The following is a 21597-nucleotide window of genomic DNA, read 5'->3' on the forward strand; positions in this document are numbered from 1 at the left end:
ACACTTTTGCTATATGGACCATATACTTTCCCTGTTTAAATTATCAAAAATACTGTTACAATGTGAGAGCAGGAGGGGTAGAGAGTTCAAGGAACAGCTGCTCTTAATTTATAGTTTTTATTTTTCTTTATAACAAACACATTTCACCAAATATAGGTATTAACTGATTCTGGATTAGTAACGGTTCCTAGTAATACTATATTGTTTTTAAAAAGCATGTAAACAACAAGTTTCAGAAATGTCATTTTTTTACGTCATGACGTCTGCAGTTACGAGTCATTGGCGCATGCGTATTTGCGCAGATTTAAATTACTGATCTGGCGGGCTCAGCTCAGCGACTGCTCACTTCTCGTTGGGTTTTGGGATGCTAGCGATCTTTTTAATATCAGATTATATTTTGCTTTTTAGTTTGTTTGTAAAGACACTTAACTACAGCAGGTCGTGATGGTCGAAGGTCCAGGATGCACTTTGAACGGAGAGAAGATTCGTGCAAGAGTTCAAAAGAGACAGAAAGTTTTACACATACAAGGAAACGAAACCAAAACAACAGTAAGTTTAGAGCATGGTAGCTAAGCTGATGATACAGATTAATGATATGCATCTGGATGTTACGTGTTTTCTTTCTTTCAGTCAGATGACGGCAGCAGAAGCTCTTTCCAGAGTTTTACGGGCGGTGAGTTCACAGGTGTGGAGACTCTGGGGAAACAGCTCTTCATGTATTTTGGAGTCAGAGCTCTGAGGTGAGTAGAAAACACACATTAGTTCTTCTTTGCTGTGTGTTTAAAAATTATCATTTTATGTTGTGATTTGTTGATTGTCATGGGCTAACGGAGTTTCTCCATCAGGGAGAGTGATTTTCGTTTTTTTGGCTTGCTTCCCAGAGCCCTGTTTAAATCTGAAAGACACCAAAGTCATGAAAATTAGGTTATGATTGGCAATACAGGGCTGATTGTAAAAAAGGCATATAAAGGGTAACAGTATAGAAATGAGGAAAATTAAATATAGCATTGTGAGTATTAATCTAATGAAAGCGTATGTAAATACAATCACCGGCCACTTTATTAGGTACAACTGCTCGTAAATGCAAATTTCTCAGTTAATCAGGCAATCACATGACAGCAATTCAATGCATGTAGGCATGGTCAAGACGATCTGCTGCTGTTCAAACCTAGCATCAGAATGGGGAAGAAAGGTGTGTTAAGTGACTTTTAATGTGGCGTGGTTGTTTGTGCCAGGCGGGCTGGTCTAAGTATTTAAAAAACTGCTGATCTACTGGGATTTTCATGCACAACCATCTCTAGGGTTTACAGAGAATGCTCTGAAAAAGTTCTGGGCATGCAAATCCTTTGTTGATGTCAAAGGAGAAGGGCCATACTGGAAAGGCAACAGTAACTTAAATACTGTCTGTAGTCAACCGAGATATGTTTACTGTCGTTACAACCGAGATATGCAGAAGCGCATCTCTGAATGTACAACACATCTAACCTTGAGTCGGATTAGCTACAGCAGCAGAAGACCACAGGTGGGTGCCACCTGTCAGCTAAGAACAGGAAACTGAGGCTACAATTCACACAGGCTTACCAAAATTAGACAATAGAAGATTGGAAAAGTGTTGGTCTGGTCTGATAAGTCTCAATTACTGCTGCAACATTTAGATGGTAGGGTCAGAATTTGGCATCAACAATGTGAAATCATGGATCCATCCTTCAAGTGGTGGTAGTGTAATGGTGTCAGGGATATTTTCTTGGCAAACTTTGGGCCATCTTCTGATGGCTGTGTCCAGCAGGATAACACACCATGTCATAAAGCGCAATCATCTTAAACTGTTCTTGAACATGAAAATGAGTTCACTGTACTCACTGTACTCAAACGGCCTCCACAGTCACCAGGTCTCAATCCAATACAGCACCTTTGGAATGTGGTGCAAATCTGCAGCAACTGTGATGCTGTCATGTCAATATGGACCAAAATCTCTGAGGAATATTTTCAGTAGCTTGTTGAATCTATGCCACGAAGGATGAGGACTGTATTGAAGGCAAAAGGGGGTCCAACCCAGTACTAGTAAGATGTACCTAATAAAGTGGCCGGTGATCGTATATAAATGAATAAGTAATTAGCAAAATCTTGCTATACATTAAATACAAAAGTTCTTGTTGAAAAATGGGTAAAAGCTAGGAGCTTAAAGGATGGTGGCAAAGTGTAAATATTTAAAATGACAGCCTTTTGGGGATGTGCTGGGATTATTTTTTAAATATCTTATCAGATTAAAAATGTTTTGCTATGTAAACTCTTGTAAATCTGTGACACTGAATAGCATTTTCAGTCAAAATTAATGTAAACTATGATAATCATTAGTTCTGCTATTTCAGAACTGCAACAGAACAACAGTTCTGCTATTGATGGAATGGAATACAGGGTTTTTAAGACTTTCAGAACTTCAGAATTATTAATACCTGCTACAGTATATTAAGCAACTGCAGTCATTTTTTGTTATGTTGTGCTCTGCAATGTGTCATTAGCTAGATTCTCTCTGTGACTGATTTCTGAGCTGACTTTGCTCGCTAGCAAGCAGGAGAGATTAGCAGCAGTATGTCCTTTGAGAGTAACTGTCTGCGTGATTGATAATATGGCAGATGTTACTAGCTAATATCTTTCATCTGGGGCTCAAAGTGCTGTTTTGAAACTAAGTGATTGTTATTTGACATTCAAATGCAAATTTATACTGTCTGTCTGTCTGTCTGTCTGTCTTTCTCTGAAGTGTATGTTGCATGCATTTTTTTCCCTGTGTACTTCACATGAAGGCTTTCATAGCTCTATTTAGAAATCATTTTATTTTAGAATGATTGTGGGGATTTTGTTAGGAAGTACATACGCAGATAATAACTAAATCATAAGCATAGACAAATAGAGCAAAGATGCAAATGAAATAAACAGTGCTTTAAGGGATAGTTCATCCAAAAATAAATAAAAATTCCTCACAATTTAGTGGAATGTCAGAAACTTGTAACCATTTCCATAGTGTTAGTTTCTTCTATGTATGTCAATAGTTATTGGTTCCTAACATCTTTTTTGTATTAAAAAAAAGAAACAAAGAAACAAATAGGGGTTTAAATCCGCTTGAAGTTATGTAAATGCTGAGTAAACGTAATGTTTTTGGTGAACTATAAGCTGTAATGAGCAATTCACTGCAAATGTCAACCTTGCTGTAAACAAAACGTTTTTTACCGAAACAGCGAAAGCCTATCAAAGTGTTTTTGTGTAGACTTGTATTTTACTGCAAAAATGTTCAAAAATGTCTGCCTGACATTTGTCTCTGTTTGTCAGACAATGTCTCTATTTTCAAACAATTATATTTGATTTACCAAAGTAACACAAGTGCCAATTTCAAATCTGCCACATCCATAACAGAGAGACGTCACATCCAGAACAAAGCTTTTCTCTCATAATTGCAAAAAATATGAAACAAAATCAAACATTTTTGTTCTATAGTGAGCCAACTCTTATCTTTTTGGTTATATTTAAAATATAAAATGTTATGGTGTTTTTCTGATCTCATACAACCACTCTGTGGTTTGTAGTTTTGAAAAATATGAACATGGTTCACTATTATGTTAATTTATACAGGGTTCAACGCTAAGGACTTTTTCTACTGGTCCGATCAAGCCAGTGGTTCAAATTTTTACTTGCCCTGCTAAAATTTTCACTGGCCCCACTAAAAAAAAAAACAAGAAAAAAAGACAAGTTAATAGATATTTTTAGCCACATATTTTAAATAATGTGTCAAAATATGTCTGTGAATCTAGAATGTCAATACTTTTAAAAATGTTGATAAATGTGTAATGAGCAAAATTCTAAGCGTTATGCAAAAAAAAAAGTATGGAAAATGTGCAGATATGTGTTTGCAGTTCAAATTTATTTAACAAAAGTTGGTTGACTTGTTAAACTGACGGCAAATTGTGCAAAACATCACTTCATTTTTCTTTTTTTTTTCTTTTTGTCGTGCTGTCCCCATGTAAATGTCTGCTTCCAAGACGTTAGAAACACACATTTTTTTTTTGCCTTATAATATAATGTTGCCGCCATGTTGCCATTTCTTCGCTGTACTAGTTGTTACCAGGTTACGGGAAAAAAATACATGTTCAATACATCAAATCAGATAAGAGGAACCGAAAAACAATATGGTGTTTACGATATCACAGAGAAGATAGCATTTAAAGACTTAAAAGCACTAGCTTAAAATGCACACAATTGATAAATAGTCGCAGACAAATTAAACTTTGTGACAAAGCAGCACTGTCCCAATCAAGCCTGTAATAATTCCTGTCTACTGTCCCAAGCGTCTCTCATGCTGGCCCCAGGCCATCGGTCAGTCCTTATTGTTGAGCCCTGTTATACTTTCTCTGTGAATTAATGTTTTAATTTTTTACTACAAATGTCAAATCCATAACGCTGGAATTGCTCTAATGTTGCAGTAATGAAGGATGATTTAAACTTGCTAGGCATGCTAAACAGTGGCACATGCATTTAATAAATCTTGTCCATGTTACGAATGAACTAAACTTTGCAGTTAATTCTCAAACCTGGTCAACTATGATCCCTACATGACATCACGCATCCATGAATGTGACGATTACAAATGCGCACATAACAATGTCAATGCTGAAAAGATTATATCAAGTGTCCCTACTCACTTCATGTATGTTTTGGTTTAGATTACACTTCGGCATGAATGGCTCTATGAGGATAAACCCTCTTAAGAAAGACTTGAATGGAAAGCCTCCAGTCCTTGTTATTCAGCTTACCAACGATGCCATTTGTTTCTTTGACACAACTGTGGAAATCAGGTAAAATTCCTTTTAATAGCTCAGACTATCAATATTCGTGATATAAATGTTAGATTTAATCCCGGATCCGGTTGCGTCATCATTGAAAGTCTTTCCAAGTCATGCATTTTATCCTAATGTGCAATCTTCATGAGGTCAGCTCATCAAGTCGGCAACTTCCCAACCTCAGAAACGGGGGATTAAATTCCAGACTATCCTAATTCGCCATGATCCAGACAGTCTGAACTCTTTTTCTTTTTTACACTGAACCTTCAAAGATTCTGACTCCTCAGGGGAAGTGTAATTCTGTTTGCCTCTCCTAGACTCTCAGAGGACTGTGAGCAGAAAGTAAGAGCCATGGAGGCTCTCGATATCTGTTCGCCCAAGTTTAGTTTCTCTCGGGCGGTGGAAGCTGTGAAGACGGAGAGAGCGAGGATGCTGTGTGATGTTCTGTTGGATCAGACTGTCCTGCCTGGTGTTGGAAACATAATTAAAAATGAAGCGCTTTTTGATAGTGGCCTTAACCCAGCTGTCAAGGTACACTTTGTTTGTGCTTTACCAACACAAAAGAGTCAGTTTGTCTGAGAGATGTTACAGTTCAATGGATGCTTTCTTTTACTTTATTTAAAATAATTCTTTAAGCTATTGTTGTATTCTGTGCTTTTTAAGGTCAGTCAGTTGACAGACGAACAAGTTCATCATCTTGTGAAGATGACGCGAGACTTCACTCTTCTGTTTTATAAGGTGCTTAAATCTCTACATTTTTCTGGTCAGTAATTTTTACCTTTTCTGTCACATTTGAGTTCTATTTCTGTTTCTGAAACAGTGTAGAAAGAATGGGTCTCCACTTTACAAGCATTACAAGGTGTACAAACGTCCAAACTGTGGCCAGTGTAGCGGAACTGTCACTGTCTGTCGACTGGGAGACAACGGCAGGATGACATACTACTGTCAGCGCTGTCAAACTGGTGATCCGAGTGAAGTGAACATCAGGTGAGATGCACCTCCACTCATAGCTCAAATCATCAATCGCTTTGCCAAAATAAAGTAAAATGTTATTACGTTTAATTATTACCTCTAATATATATGGTAAATAAAAAGTACAGAGAACTAAGAACGAAGTTAATATTGAGATATATTGTGTTACAAATGAATCAGCTGTTTTAAAGTAATTGATTCAGTGAATCACAAATTAAAGTGATAGTTCACACAAAAAATGTTTTTTACTCTCCCTCAAATAATTTCAGACCCTTATGTGTGTTCTTCTTCTTTTGAACACAAAAGAAGACATTTTTAAGAAAGCTAAAAACCTGTAACATCAACTTCTATAGAAGGGAAAAACAAATACTATGAAATTCAATGGTTACAGGTTTCCACTTTTAAGAAACTGTCTTTTGTGTTCAACAGAAGAAAGTCAAACAGGTTTGGAATAAGGGTGTGTAAATTACAGTTTTTTTTTTCATGAACTATCCCATTAAGACTGGCACATACTGCCAACAATCAACTATTGCAGTGTTTCTCATCCACATTCCTGAAGAACCACCAGCTCTGCACATTTTCCATGGCTGCGTCTGAAAACACCTACTACTCAGTAGGTACTGCATTTGAATTTAAATGTACTACTTGAAAAGCATGTTCTATACAGTATGAATGAAACTCGAACGTACTACATCCACCATTTTGTCATGATCACGTAACCTACCTGCGTCAGTTGCGTTGCTTCAATCACATACATAAATTGTCTTGCGGTGCATCATGGGATAGCATAGTGTCCATTGGATGCACACTTCAGAATCTCGCTGGAAGAATTACGTCATCCGTGTACTTCTCGAATACTGTTTTTCGAATTCTATGAATCTCAGCTCGCATACTGTTTTAAGCAGACTATAGACCTTTTTCTTCATTGATGCATGGAGGGTGCTATAGCAACAAGCGTCTTCCGATAGGATGCTTAGAACTTCCGCTTACAGCATTTACAACTGGTAAATCTTGGTCAGAAAATGGTTGTCAATACTGTTTTTAGTGGCTTACCTAGTGTTTTTGTGATCCACAACTTTGATGCGGAAAGGTGTGTTAAAGCCATTAAACTTCTGTCAGATTCAGTTCAGGCGTGAGAAAAAAACATTCTCCTAACTCAGGGTCTGCCATCAGATCGGTGTTCTCGACCTGTCAGCTGTTATACTGTGCTCAGCAGCTCTTCAATGCACACACACGCAATAGATCACTGCATTATAAAGCAAGCCATATTACTGGCATGAAACTTAACAGGCAAGTAACTAGGCGTGGGGTGATAATGGTTTTCAAGGTATATTTTTTTTAGGACAGCAGTATCTTCAGCAGAAAAGATATCCAAAAATTGCATTTTTAAGTTGTAATGAAATCTGTGTTTTTCACCCTAATGAAGACAGCAGAAGTCAATGATTCATTTGTATTATTTAGCCAGACATATTTACTGTTCCAAAATAGTATGCATCTTTCATAAAATAAAATATATTGTTTTCAAAGAGGAAAAACCTTTTTGTTTTTACCCAGGCATTAAAAAAAGAGCATATTTTTTAGAGCAGTAATCATACCGCGATACTGTGATTATTTTTATCCAAGGTTATCATACCATCAGAATCTTATACTGGCCCATGCCTATACATAACAAAGCCAAGCAATTTCCAAAAAAATAAAAGTATGTTACTGATACTCTGCTGCCTGATTTGCTTGTTGATTTTTTTCAAAATGCCACTTTATTTTCACTTTGTGTGCCAGTCTTTCAATCACTTTTTTAGTGGGACAGTACGTGTGTCCGTGTGTGTGTGTCAAACATTTTGGTGAATTACATTTGTTTGAGTTGGTTATATTTGAAAAATAAGAGAAATTGATGATTTTAGCGATGACGAGGCTCTATTTAAATAGCACAAGATGCCGTCACACGGTAATGGTAAATGACTCGCGAAATGTTGCTTTCATTCTTATTAGATAGCATTATTTAAAAGATTAGTCCAGGAGGTGGCGCTGATCGATAGCAGTATTATTTCAAGGATGTTAAAAGCAGGTTAAATATATTAAAACTATTGTCTCAAAGCTGTGTCTATGTGTCTATCCTTACGCATAGACGCAAAGCAAAAGGGGGTGATTTCAGAAGCAGCCCATGTCTCCTTAACCCTACACACCTGATTCAGATCATCAGTTCATCAGCAGAGACCTGTAAGACCTGAAATGGGTGTGACCGAGAAAGAAGACATCCAAAATATTCAGTGCTGGTGACCCCCAGGATTGTGGTTGAGAATCACTGAATTAGTGTAATATTTATGGATGACCGCACAAACACATTCAGCAAAATTCTTTATCAGTATTGAAAACTTCCAGGAGGGCAGCACGGTGGCGCAGTGGATAGCACAATCGCCTTACAGCAAGAAGGTTGCTGGTTCAAGCCCCGGCTGGGTCAGTTGGCATTTCTGTGTGGAGTTTGCATGTTCTCCCTGTGTTCGTGTGTTTTTTTTTTTTTTGGGAACCTCCAGTTTTCCCAAGTTCAAAAACTTGTGGTATAGGTGAATTGGGTAAGCTAAATTTTCCATAGTGTATGTGTGTGAATGTGTATGGATGTTTCCCAGTAATGGGTTGCAGCTAGAAGGGCATCCGCTGCTTAAAACACTCCGCTTGTAGCGACCCTAGATTAATAAAGGGATTAAGCCAAAAAGAAAATGAAAGAAAACTTCCAGGAACTACTGCAGTTTGATTTTTTTTTTCACCCATTGTAGTTTTGTATATGTATACACACATTTACTTTTCACTTTGACAGCAAGCTCCCAACTCGTAATAGTCTGATTGGATGGGTTTATCAAGGAGGAATGAGCAGCAGCGAACATGTGGCCAAACGAGAAGAGGAAGAATGGACATGTTCCCTCTGCACTTTAATCAATAGGCCTTTCAACAAGCATTGTGATGCCTGCATGAGCCCTAGGCCAGATGGTAAGCTTTAAATGCAAGTATTAGTACAGAACATTTTTCAAAAATACTTCACATCCACAAATATCTTTTTATATCTTTCTCTCTTCTCATTTAAAGAGCCCCAAAAGCTGGAACATTCACCTTTGAGTCCAGACCTGATCCGCTACCCCTGCAACAGTTTTAGCAAACCCCTGCAGGAAATAAAGATGAATCGCAGGGCCGCATTTGGGACAACCACTCTAGTGCTAACCAGCCTCAGTGCAAAACCTGACTCTCCTTCAAGTCCTGCCATTAGCCAGGCACACACACCAGAGACAATGAGAGGTCTGAGCACGCACGGCAACTGGCAGCGGAAGAGTCCCAGTAATGGCGTGAGTGGGATGCAATTCAAAGGCAATGAGCCCTATAAGAGAGAATCTCCAACAGACCACAGTCAGCCTAACAAGAGAATGAAAACCACGAATGGAACGTTTTCTGGAGGAAACATGAAGCACATCTCCTCAAGGTAAGCAAGTGTAGTTAGTTTCGCCAGTGATGAGATGTATAAATGAAATACTGCTATTTTATAAGTTAATGTTACCAAAAAAATACTAATTAATTTTTTATGATGAAATAATATTATAATTATAATATGAAATTTTTTATGTGGATGTTTTTTTTAAGCCTGTAAGATTTTAAGTTATTAATCTGTGTCCTGTCACATTTGCCATTAAATACATGCAGTGTGTGAGTCATTGTTGCAGAAAGGCTTTAATTAACTCAACAACAAATACATTAAATAATCATTGGGAAAGTTCTTACTGTAGTATTTCACTCAAACGTTATGTGAGATCTGCTTCCTTCATGTCTGTCACTGAGCTATTTATCTAACGCAGCCGAGGTGGAGATTGAGGCACACTCTAACAGGCACATAGGAACGGTGAGCAGGGAGAACTAGCATTAAAGGCACAGGCAACAAAAACAGCTAAAATGTGTTCAAAGTAGAAACTTTTAAAATTCTAAAAGCTATAAATAAATAGTCTGAAGGTTGTTTTGAGCTGAAACTTTACAGACACATCCTGGAGACACAAAAGACATCTTAAACCTTGAAAAAGGGATAAAATAGTTGCTCTTTAAACCATTTGGGCACAAGAAATGTAACGTTTGCCACTTTAACGAAGATTAATTGTTTATTTATTTATTACAATGAAGATTACACAGTGTTATTGTACATCTGATTGCAGTTCTATACTTAAATGCTGTTACCTCCACCAAAAACCATAAAGCGTTGGTTTTAATTTTTTATTTTTCATCTTCGCTTTAATTTATTTTGTTTAGTATAATCTATGCAGTTGCAGTTAATATAACCCCCAAATATACAAATGAACCTTCTATGAGGAGATGTTATATACTTTATATATAAATATGTATATACTTTGATTTTATACTAACACATTTATAATTCACCTAAAAATGAAAACTATTATTTTCCACCCTAATTTCACCTTTATTCTCTTAATCGTGATGTTGTTTTGGACCCCACTTTGTACTGACAAAACCGTTCTTCAAATTATCATCATGTGTATTTGAAGCAAAACAAATTACAGGTTGAAAATCCTGTAATTCATAAAAAAATTAAAGACTGTCTGGCTGAACAATTACTTGAAGCAGTTTGTAAAATAAAAAGCTGGTTTTGTCTAACTATTATTTTGACACAACTTGGCAGGACCACGCAACAAAGTAATAATGCTTCCCTTCCCACAACCCCCTGCTGCAAAAGCCATCACCGACCATGCACCCAGAGAGTGGTCACTAAGGAAGGAGAAAACAAAGGCAGACAGTTTTACACCTGCTCCCTGCCCCGAGAAACTCAATGTAACTTCTTTGAGGTAAGAAACCTTTTTTGCATTAAAAGCTTTATAAAGGTATATTTAAGTATTTTGTGTGTTTTTACGACTATTTAATTTAGATTTTTAGGGCAACAGTATCTCCACATCACAAGCCATTGGTCAGTCTACGATTTAGAAAACATCTGAAAAAAAAATCACTTATCAAGCTACTTCCAAGCATGCTTGGAACACACATAGGTAAACACACATAGAGTTATATATAGAGTTATTGTATAGAGTATTTTTTTACCCTAACATTTTAAAATAGAACATTTTAGAGCAGCAATCATCAATCATGAACCTATCATACTGTGAATTTTTTTATTATTGTATTTTTTTTCGGGGTTTTCACCTTTAGTAGATAGGACAGTAGAGAGTATTAACAGCAAAGCATGGGGAGCAGAGAGAGAGGAAGGGTTGTGATAGGATCAATCTTGGATCGCCACGAGCACTAACCACTATACCACTGGCGCCAACATCCGTGATATTTTCATCCAAGGTTATCATACCATCAGAAATCTTACATGTGATGACCTTTAATTTGGACCACAATGCCTTTGACAGAGATTGACATTTCTTATTTAACGAAACCTTGTTTTGTTATTGTTGACTAAAGAAAAAGCTTACTAAAATGACATGTTTTATGATTAGAATGTTTTTACAATGTAAATAAGGTCACCTGATGGGTAGAGGAAATTGCATAAGACATCAGCAAGAAAATCAAGGCAGCTTGACGTGTATTTAACATTGAACTCCATTGCGTTATAAATGGGGCCGTTTACAGTATGTTTTTACTGTAAAAAGTTCATTATGAAACTTTATCATTTTTACTGCATTAATACTATTTCAAGTAATATTTAAATTATTTTTAAATATTAGGAAATTACCCACCGCAAATTTAATGAAATACAAGCTGTGTCCCAAATGGCACACATGCACTTACACACTCAAAAGCATAGTATATGTGTAGTGTTGTTCCTAATGAAACACTAATGTTTTTTTTTGTTTTACAAAGTGAAAATTCAAACCATTTCCCAGACAACGTTTGACGGTTGCCAAATTGGTGAAATAAATGACCAAACTACCCAATAATACCTGCCATGAGTATAACCGCATTCACCATCAGGTGGTGGGATAATCACTCCTAGGAGAATTTTGCTTTCACAATCCAAAATAAATTTTACTTCACTACAAGAGCAAAGCAACAGCTGTTGAGTGTGTGAAGTGTTCAACATTCCACACTTAATTTTACCATTTGAATAAGTGCATCATTTGGGTATTTAAAGTCCACTTATTATTTTCAGTGAATACACAGTATTTATACTACTAGTGTAATATAGTGCATAAGTATGCAATTTGGGACGCACCTACAGTTTGCTATATTTAACTTTGGCCCAAAACCTTCTATCAAGTTTAGTTGTTGGCCCTTCGTAATAAAAAGTTTAGCCACCCTTGAGTTTAACACTTGTGTAAATTTAATATAAAAAGATGAAGTATTGGGTATTGTATTTCCTATTTCCTTAACATTCGGAAACATCTTGAACTTCTGATAAACATGCTTACTGTAGGGTAAGGTTATTACAGGTTAGTCAAACATTCTAACTGTACAGTCAGTTTTATGAATTGTTCTTGCAACTGTTTTCAAATCAACTTGATAACTAATTTGTGGTTTGCAATTGCTTCAATTGTGATTCTTGCAACAGTGGGCAGACCTGCATTTCCCCATGTGTCATCATGGCAAACGGACCGTTATGAAAACCGTTCTGAAACTGGGACCCAATAATGGCCGCAACTTCTACACATGCCCAGTTAAAATGGGCAAGCAGTGTAACTTCTTTCAGTGGGCTGAAAATGGCCCTGGCATCTCAATTCTGCCTGGCTGCTGAGTCCACAGCGTGAGTTGGACATGACATCTTTTCAAATGCATTAAAAAGCTTTTGAAGCTATGTTTGCTTTTTATGTTGAGATGATGAAAACATAAGTGTGTGTTTTGTCATAGTAAATCTGTAATAAAAGATTATTTTAAAAAACAAATCATTGGCAATTTATTATGGTCTATTTGGAAACATGTAGCAGTTCAAATACAGTATTAAACATCCAAGAGCTTAATCTGATTCGCAGATCTTTCAGCAGATTTAAAAACATTTTAGGAATGTATTTTAAAAAGTGCAAAGTCACTTTGGATCAAAAGGCATATACACTTCAATGATACATGAATCAAATTTACAAGACATAGTATACAAGTATACAACAAAATGGTTTCAATTAAAAGCAGTTCACTGTATGCAATTCGGGCTGGTTTGTCAGTGGGTTGACCACCATGAAGGGAAACTGGCTGAACCCGGGACGCTTGTTACAAGCAGCACCTTTTGACAATAAAAAAAAAAAAAAAAGCATTTCGTGATTATATAACTTCATATGCTAAGTCTGAGTAAGAAAAATAATCAAGCTTTAGCATTTACCATAATCACCAGCTGTATTAGCACAAATAACTGCTCCAAAAAAATCAGGGTAATACTTCTTGATTCTGTTAATGGCTGTCCGACAGGCAACAGTGGGTTGTGCTCCATTTCTCATCAGCTCAACAGCTAGAAAACTTGAAACAAATTAATGAATAAAAGTATTTAATATAATAATACACTTCTATTTTTTTTTTTAATTCAGGCAGGTGTTATTCTAAAGCCACATGCCTTTTGATTTATTTCAGGATTTCCACTGTAAGCCAAATGTCAAATGACATTCCTGAAATTCAATTACCCATTGGAATCCTATTATTTGGACCACAAACGGAGACTTATTTCTTAAACTGCTAACAAATTTATATAATCTGATAACTGGAGTTCTGTTCTAGAGATAATTAACTTGATGGATAAACTTATTCACTCATTAATTTTCCTTCGGCTTAGTTCCTTATTTATCAGGGGTCGCCACAACGGTACGAACCGCCAACTATTCCAGCATATTTTATTTTTTATGCAATTGATGCCCTTCCAGCCACAACCTAGTACTGGGAAACTTGATGGAGAAACTACACAGGTAATATATTTCTTGTCATGCTTCCGATTAATCCTGATAAAGCTTTTTCTGGGTCGGTGGGAGTGAACTAACCAAGCGGCAACCTCCTGCTCTCTCTCTTGAAGCTAATATGAAAGAAACTGAAACTGCAATTCTTCGAAATTCCACCAGGGCTGGCTTCATAAGGCACATTTCTATTGAGCCAACTGTTAAAATGGCCATTATTAGAAAAAAAAGGTGTTTACAGCCTGGTACAAAGAACGATTTTGACTCGTATAGCTAATATTACCCTTCATGACAACTGTGAGGGGGCTGATTTTTTTTTTTTTTTTATAACTCATCCATTTTGTTTATATTAAGTTATATTAAGTCTGCATAAATTAGGACGTGGCACTTGAGAGACAGCTAGGTCTTGCTGGTCGCTGTCAGCTCCGCTCAAGATTCGTCTGCCCTTGTTTGGGTACCCCTGGTTGGAGAGATGACCCAACTTGCCCACTTGTAGCTTCATTTGATCTCTTAAGAAACCTATGGGCGACCACGGATACTGCATCCTTATCTTTTACAGTCTATGGAACTAACACACTAAATAGTTTCATGAACACACAACCATACAGTATAGAGCCCTATAAAAGAACAACAATATTAGAGAATTTTGTAAAACCACCTCAACCCTTGTGGTCCAAATAGAAACTGCAGCATCAACAGGCTGCAGTAAACAAAAGCTATTTGACATGAGCTAAATCTTTAATTCATCAAGGCAGCTCATAAAGATTTTTGTCTGCAGACAGACACTAATAAAATGACATCTCAAGAATAATAATTACCTTGGAAGGAAACGCATCATGATGTCTCCGTCTCCTGTGGCAGCCGCTCCACCGACTGTGCTGTCAGCATAAGCCCCGGCTCCAGCCACTGGTGAATCACCTACACGGCTACACATCAGCATGTATACACTTTAGTAAAGCTCTATTGACAAGGGACTGGAAAGCCATTTCTGCTAGTACTGAACAACAGCAAAGCTAAATCTCAGCTGAAGAGATTGTTTTTTCTTCCAGTTTTAAACACTCATGCATTCTGGCTTCAACAGGACACCCGAGACAAACTTTAGTAACCGGTTTGTTGTGCTCACCCTGGTATCTTATGTGTTGCTCCATTGGTGGATGTTGCAGCAGCTACCTGTCCTTTCCTTCCGATCACAACCATACCTAATCAAAATAAACAGTTAGAATGTTAAACTAGGATCATATGCGTCAATGAATTGAATCAAAGCAGCGGTTTGCAAGTATGTCCTCAAGGCATGAAGCCCATTTATCGCGCTTTCTTCTCATTTTGCAAATTCAAACTAATGAGCTTGGTACTCTGTGGACAAGTCCATGTCTGCTTGCAGAAAAATACATTTGCACCAACAGATTTCTTTGTCTTAAGACTGATCGTTTTTGTCTTACCATATAACTATTATTTCAAAAGTATTTCAAGCCTTTATGTAACCCCTAATGTTCTCTCTTGGCTCTAAGCCGGATTCATATCAGCGCTTCAAAAAATGGGAGATGCATGTATTAGCATGGACAGTAAAAACAGCAGCTGTTGGCATCAATTCCAAGAAGTTTTCTCACTTCTAATAACTGACCTAAACTCTCGCCTCAACCTCACTCCCAACTGGGTCTTAGCAAAGACTATAGAATACACAAGATGTGTCACTCATATAGTTTTGAATAGGGAAAAGTGTAATGGTCAATATGACGAATGAAGCGCCACCACCTAGTACAGGAGCCAATCATAGATCGATATAGACTGATGATTCTCTGGGGGAGGGGCTCAGACCAGACATGACTTACTTTCTGCAGATTTAGACAGTATTTGTTTAATTTTATTGGTGATTTATGATATGAATTTAATTTTAAGCTTGGCAAGCAATTTTAGAGAATTTGATGTTTCCCCATTCAAACCGAATGTCCAAGCATGCTGCCTGAGAGCCATTTCAAAGATGACCATCGAGTGAAATTACTTGCCATGAAAGGCACTTTGATCTTAGCACTATAAAGGACTTTTTGCACTAAATGTTTTCATTGGCTGTGTATGAGATCACATGCCTCTCTACTTAAATATTGGTAACAAATGTATGTCTGAAATAAAAGTACTCGTAATAGAGAAGATAAAAGTAACCAGATGATTTACTTCTTCCAGAGGGATTCTAAAATGTGCATGTGGTGGATACTTTACTTTTGTATGAGGCCCAAGAACAATACATGAGGTCCATGTACATTCCTGAATGGCTATGAAGTAATACCAATAGGTTATGTGAGAGTAAAATCATAGTAAATGTAGTATGCCCAGAATAAGACTGAGATTTCAAAAGTAGCCTTAAGGCCGAGTCACACTGTGCAAATTTTAAATTTAAATTTTATTTATTTTTATATGATTGTAGCATGTCAAACTGCAAAAACATGGCACCCATGTCACACTGTAAGATCTCAGCTGTCATAAAGTCAGACTAAAAGACAATGAGCCAAACAGAGTTTGACATCATCCACCCCTAACACTTTCACTATCCTATGTTCTGAAATGATTCCTCGCTGCAAATGTAAACTACGTAAACAATTGTGCACGCGGCATGATTCAATAATAAAACCAGCCAGGAAGGTTTTGACATTTCCCTGCGGTCATTTGACTTAGATAAATTCCGAGCTCCTATTGGTTCTTGGATTGACACATCTGTTGTCACACTGCAGGAAAGTGTCTGATATCTTCTGACATTTCCAGAACTTCATAGGAGGAAAAATCTCATGTCAATGAACATGTCAAACGATCAAAGAGCACAGATGTTCGCCTAGGATTTCAGGAATCTTTTAGGATTTTCAGATTTGTCTCAGATGACAAAATCATGGCTGAAATCGCAGTGTGAGCAGGGCTTTAGGGTGCTTTGCACCACGACTTTTGGTCCGAACCCCAGGTTCATTTGACGTCAGAGTTTGGTACATTTTAGCTAGTGTAATTGTCTTCTGAACTCGATCAGACACCCACAAACCTTACCCGAGTCGGCCTAAAAGAGATGGTCTGGGGTACGGTTCTTGCAAACTCTGGTCTGGTTCACTTGTATGAACGCAATTAAACAAAATGGCAGAAGTGAATCGCCGTTTATTCATGTGTGTTTGTGTATCACCAAATGTTACTTTAGTGATAGACAAGACTGACCCAGTGATAACAGTGATGATGTCTGCTTGTCTTTTCCACAAACGACTTCTGCAGACATTGCGCTATGTACTGGAAGTTTTTAATATTTAGATAGATGCAGATAGATGCAAGTCGCTCTCTGTACTGTATGTTACCAAAACCAAAAGTTTCAGTAAAGGTACAGAATGACCGCGATGTGCATACGTCTTTTCATTTTGGCATTGTGGCTATACACAAAAGCAGCTTGAAGACGCTAGGAAAAAAGATGGTGTGGACAAACCAATCGAGAAGGTGGCAAGGGGGGACAATTGAACCAAGTGTGAAAGCACCCTTAGTTCCTGTGACCATTTCCAGACGTACCCACTTTTTAGCGTGTGTGCCTAACCCAGTCTAACCCAGCAAAATAGGCACTATACCAGTAACAAAGATTATAGGTGCCTGGCCACAGATATTCTATACAAAACACAAGTACCAACTACTTTAAAAGCAATTTGATCAAGAAAAACATGATAGGTCTAAGTATTCCACTCAATCTAGATAACGACACTGTTAATAGCAGTACTCCGATGACACTCATGTCACTTCAGAGTTTGTATTATCAGGACAACTGCCCTAGGGGAAAATTAGCAGCTTTTGAACTGGAGGAACTTTTGATAGTTCTAACATCTACTGATGTAAGTATCCATATTTAATGTGTTCACCCCTCTGAAACTGCAAAAGATTTTAGTTCTAGGAGCATTTTTGATATTGTTGAATACAGTGTTTGATGTTGCTGTTAGATATCTTAAGTCACTTTAAAGTGCAGTAATGGTGAAATTCATGAGAGGCATATGGACAAAAAAATTCAGACAGTTTCTAGCATCAGGCCAGGGGAGTGAGGTTTACTTGAACAACTCCTGCTTTCTGGTCTGTGTTACACTTGGAATAAATAAGGATTAACATTTACCAATTGTGTCATGAGATCTGGGGTCAAAATTTCCTCTCGGGTGCTTTGGCATCCATTGCTTGGCTTTGGGCTTGTATGGCCCACATGATTCGGAAGGGTCTGGAGAAACATTCTAAAAAGAGAATATGAATACAGAACTGATTATTCTCTAAATTATCCTTTGATCTGAGACGAGAAGTAAGGCTAATTATTTATTTATCTTTTAGAATTGGCCTTACACAGCAACGTTATTGACTTCATGTTGCTGCCTGTTAAGTTTTATCCACCTTTTCTGATTTATTTTTAAAAATTTTAATAACTTACCAAACAACCATAACAGTTTAATCAGAGTATGAAAAAACAAAAAATATTAATAATGTATTCAGAGCATTGTTTCCACATATTTCCATAGGGCTTTGATTGTGCCAATAGCAGAATATGGAATCAACCACTGTATTCTTCATAAATCTCACTATGCATTATTCATTGGTTGTTTCACGGTGAATATTTTCTAGTCTGAGAAAAAAAAAAACTGACTGAAACTTTATTCGTATCTAACCACACAATCTTTTAAAGCTTTGGTACGTTTGAAGTATACTGATATGGTTTATCTGCCATAGATCATCTCCTAAACCCATGTTTGAAGTTGCCAAAGGTGTTTAAGAACTTTAAAGGTAAACCCTGGAGTGATGATTACACAGAAGTTGCTAGTTTTTTGGGGACTTACCTTTCTGTAGTTGGGTTGACAATTCTGCTGCAGCCACTGAGAGAAAATAGCTATTGATTTGTTAGTTGACAAGTCCTCAGACGTGAAGCCCATGTTTTGAGCAAAGATTGTGGCTGCATGAAAAAACAGAAAGAGGGTTTTTTTTCTTCAGTTCCACTGTATTTCAAATGGCAAGGGAGTTTTGAACAAAATGAATCAGCTAGTAGAACCGATCTGAAATAAACATTAGATACAGGAAAAAGCAAAAATGGAGCAGAGGGAGGCTTACTCAGCCTTTTTTTATTGTAATGTGGATGTTCAGCAGCCACGCATACAGCAAGAAAGCCGTTTAGTACTCAATAATTCCTTTTAATTAAGAGAGCAGATGGAATTAATAAAATGGCACAACACTATGGATGGAAATACAGAATGTAAAGTGCTTTTTACTTTAAAATGAATCTGAGCAATGTCTACATACAGAACTCAAACAGGTTATGGAATATCATGGCATTTTAAAAGTAGACATTGAAATTCAACGCATATATATTTTTTCTCATCCAAATTACAGAAAATTAGGCATTTATGTTAGTTGCTTTAAATTTAATTTCAATATATTAAAATGTACATTTTCTACACCATATTTAAATCACATTGCTTGATGTCTATTGTTATAGTTAGACTATTTTTAGCTCCATTTTATAAGATCATTAACTGTAATTCCCTTAAGTCGAATGCAGCCACTAGACTGTACTGTAAGGCTAATATTTCCAGATAATATCAATTTAAGGAGCTTTAGCTCTGAAAATACCACTTTAAAGTTTGAGTGTTAGAAAGAAGATAAAAGAAAAGCTAAATGTAGAGTATTAAAACAACTGTCTATACTAATAGCACTTCACAGCCACACAACCTCAATTTGTTTCCAAAATCGGTGTTAAATTATCCATTGTTGTTCTAATAGTAGATATTAAAGTTTTGCAAAATGACATTCAAGCTAAAAGCACAACAGCCACCTGTTTTTCTGTTAATTTTAGGTAATGGATGTTCAGCTATTTAGTCTGTGAAAAGTCAGGGTTAGCTAAGAGTGGGAACCCTGAACATATAATTTCGAGTTTTAAACTGTTAAAGCGACCTCTTTGAATAAACGTCCTTCCCAATTGATGTAAACACCAACAAGAGCTTTTGACCAGCTACTTGGTGATTATGGACATGGAGACACTTCTTACCCGACTCGCCCACTATGAAGGTGTGCTCTGTGTGTTCCATCACTGCTCGAGCGACACCCACAGCATTTTTGACCCTGCGCAGATCTGCCACTGCTCCTACTTCCATCGTATCTCTGAACATGGAACATACAGTATTCATCTTATTTTGCAGTGCAGAAGTAAGCATATTTTCCGCAATTGTGTTCAATTTTGATTCATTTCCCATAGCTCGGTATAACCAATGGCAGTAAACGATCAAACTACTTGCACTACAAATCTGTTTAGAACATTCATTTTCTTTTCGGCTAAGCCCCCTTATTAATCAGGGGTCTCCACAGCAGAATGAACCGCCAACTTATCCAGCATTTGTTTTATGCAGCAGATGCCCTTCCAGTTACAACCCAACACTGGGAATCACCCATACACTCTCATTTATATACATACACTACGGACAATTTAGTTTATTCAATTCATCTAAAGCGCAAGTCTTTGGACTGTGGGAGAAACCAGAGCACCCGGAGAAAACTCACAACAACATGGGGAGAGCATGCAAACTCCACACAGAAATGCTAACTGACCCAGCTGGGACTTGAAACTGTGACTTTCTTGCTGTAAGGGTATCATGCTACCCACTGGGCTACCGTGAAGCCGTCTGTTCATAACAATAAATAAAAGTGTTATTATTACGATAAAAATTACCAGATTGCAACATCAAATACACGTGCTGCTGAAGATTACAGACACAGATGAGAGGTTATATTTTGTGTTGTTTTGAACCTAAATAAGGACTAAATGTATGCTGTGTGTAGTTTTTCTGTAGTTGGTAACATATCGGAGACTGTAAGGGGCTGTATGTGTTCATATATGTTGCATTTAGTTATTTATTTAATATAATCACAGACGTTACAGAAGGCTATTTCGCGCTGTCATTGATCTGCAAAAAGTTACCACTGTAAATAAGAATGTGTGAAGTGTCACGGTGGTGCAGTGGGTAGCACGATCGCCTCACAGCAAGAAGGTCACTGGTTTGAGCCTTGACTGGGTCAGTTGGCACTACTGTGTGGAGTTTGCATGTTCTCCCCATGTTAGCCTGGGTTTCCTCTGGGTGCCTCCAATTTCCCCCACAGTCCAAAGACATTTGGTATAGGTGAATTGGGTAGGCTAAATTGTCCGTAGTAAATGTGTGTGATTGGGGAGTGTTTGGGTTCTTCCCAGTGATGGGTTGCAGCTGGAAGGGCATCAGCTGCATAAAAAAATATGCTGGATAAGTTGGCAGTTCATTACCCTGTGGCTACCCCTGATGAATAAAATGATTTTAAATTAATGAATGAATAATACAAAGTTAATATATAATAATAGAGATATTTATTTTACTTGGATTTTTCTTGAATTCTTATTTTATTAATTTCCAATGTGAGTGCGCATACCTGGCAAGTCATACCTATTATATACTAATACAGTATGTGTATATTTATATAATATATCCTTACACTTAACATACACAGTTGCCTACCCATTCATAATCATCGCGTCCAGCGTCGTCTCTCCGCGCTCGTCCGGACTCCCGCCAAAGCCGACGCTCCCATCACACTGCACGAGCTCACAGTACGCACAGCCCCGCTCTACCGCGTCTAGAACAGAGCCACCCTTCTCCAACGCCTTCCAGGCTACAGAAACAAACAACAGACTGCGATTAAACCCAAAACTTCCCTCAGATATAAATCACGGAGGGTTACTGTCTGACCTGCGCCGGCTGCATCCTCAAAGCGCCATGTGTTTATCACCAATGGCAGCGAAGCTTGATTTAGAGGAAGAAAACAAACAATGATAAATAATCGCTGAATCATGATTCATTACTAAATCGACGGGTTCTAGCCTATATCTATTTAATGTATAAAAACATCCTGGTCACATGCTTTTTCATGCACCTATTTACTTCCGTGTTTTG

The 21597-nt window shown here is 37.3% G+C and overlaps 2 protein-coding genes across 4 annotated transcripts; one reads left to right on the forward strand and one right to left on the reverse strand.

Moving 5' to 3' along the window:
- The first annotated feature begins 300 nt into the window (after window positions 1-300).
- Window positions 301-12664, forward strand: neil3 (nei-like DNA glycosylase 3). 2 transcript variants are annotated; one of them, XM_087280419.1, is made up of 10 exons: window positions 301-549; window positions 631-740; window positions 4713-4844; window positions 5147-5360; window positions 5493-5567; window positions 5650-5816; window positions 8614-8783; window positions 8880-9267; window positions 10468-10630; window positions 12334-12664. In XM_087280419.1, the coding sequence occupies exons 1-10, from the start codon at window positions 445-447 to the stop codon at window positions 12514-12516; spliced, it is 1707 nt and encodes a 568-aa protein (XP_087136545.1). In that variant the 5' UTR covers window positions 301-444; the 3' UTR covers window positions 12517-12664.
- Window positions 12651-21591, reverse strand: aga (aspartylglucosaminidase). Of its 2 annotated transcripts, NM_001110281.1 has the most exon segments (9): window positions 12668-12996; window positions 13093-13226; window positions 14470-14577; window positions 14775-14850; window positions 17763-17874; window positions 18469-18581; window positions 19671-19783; window positions 21163-21316; window positions 21394-21540. In NM_001110281.1, coding segments are annotated over 9 exon segments (1014 nt in total). In that variant the 5' UTR covers window positions 21497-21540; the 3' UTR covers window positions 12668-12895.
- Between the last annotated feature and the right edge of the window lie 6 nt (window positions 21592-21597).

Source organism: Danio rerio, chromosome 14 (assembly GCF_052040795.2).
Source record: "Danio rerio strain M-AB ecotype USA chromosome 14, GRCz13ab, whole genome shotgun sequence".
NCBI lineage: Eukaryota > Metazoa > Chordata > Actinopteri > Cypriniformes > Danionidae > Danio > Danio rerio.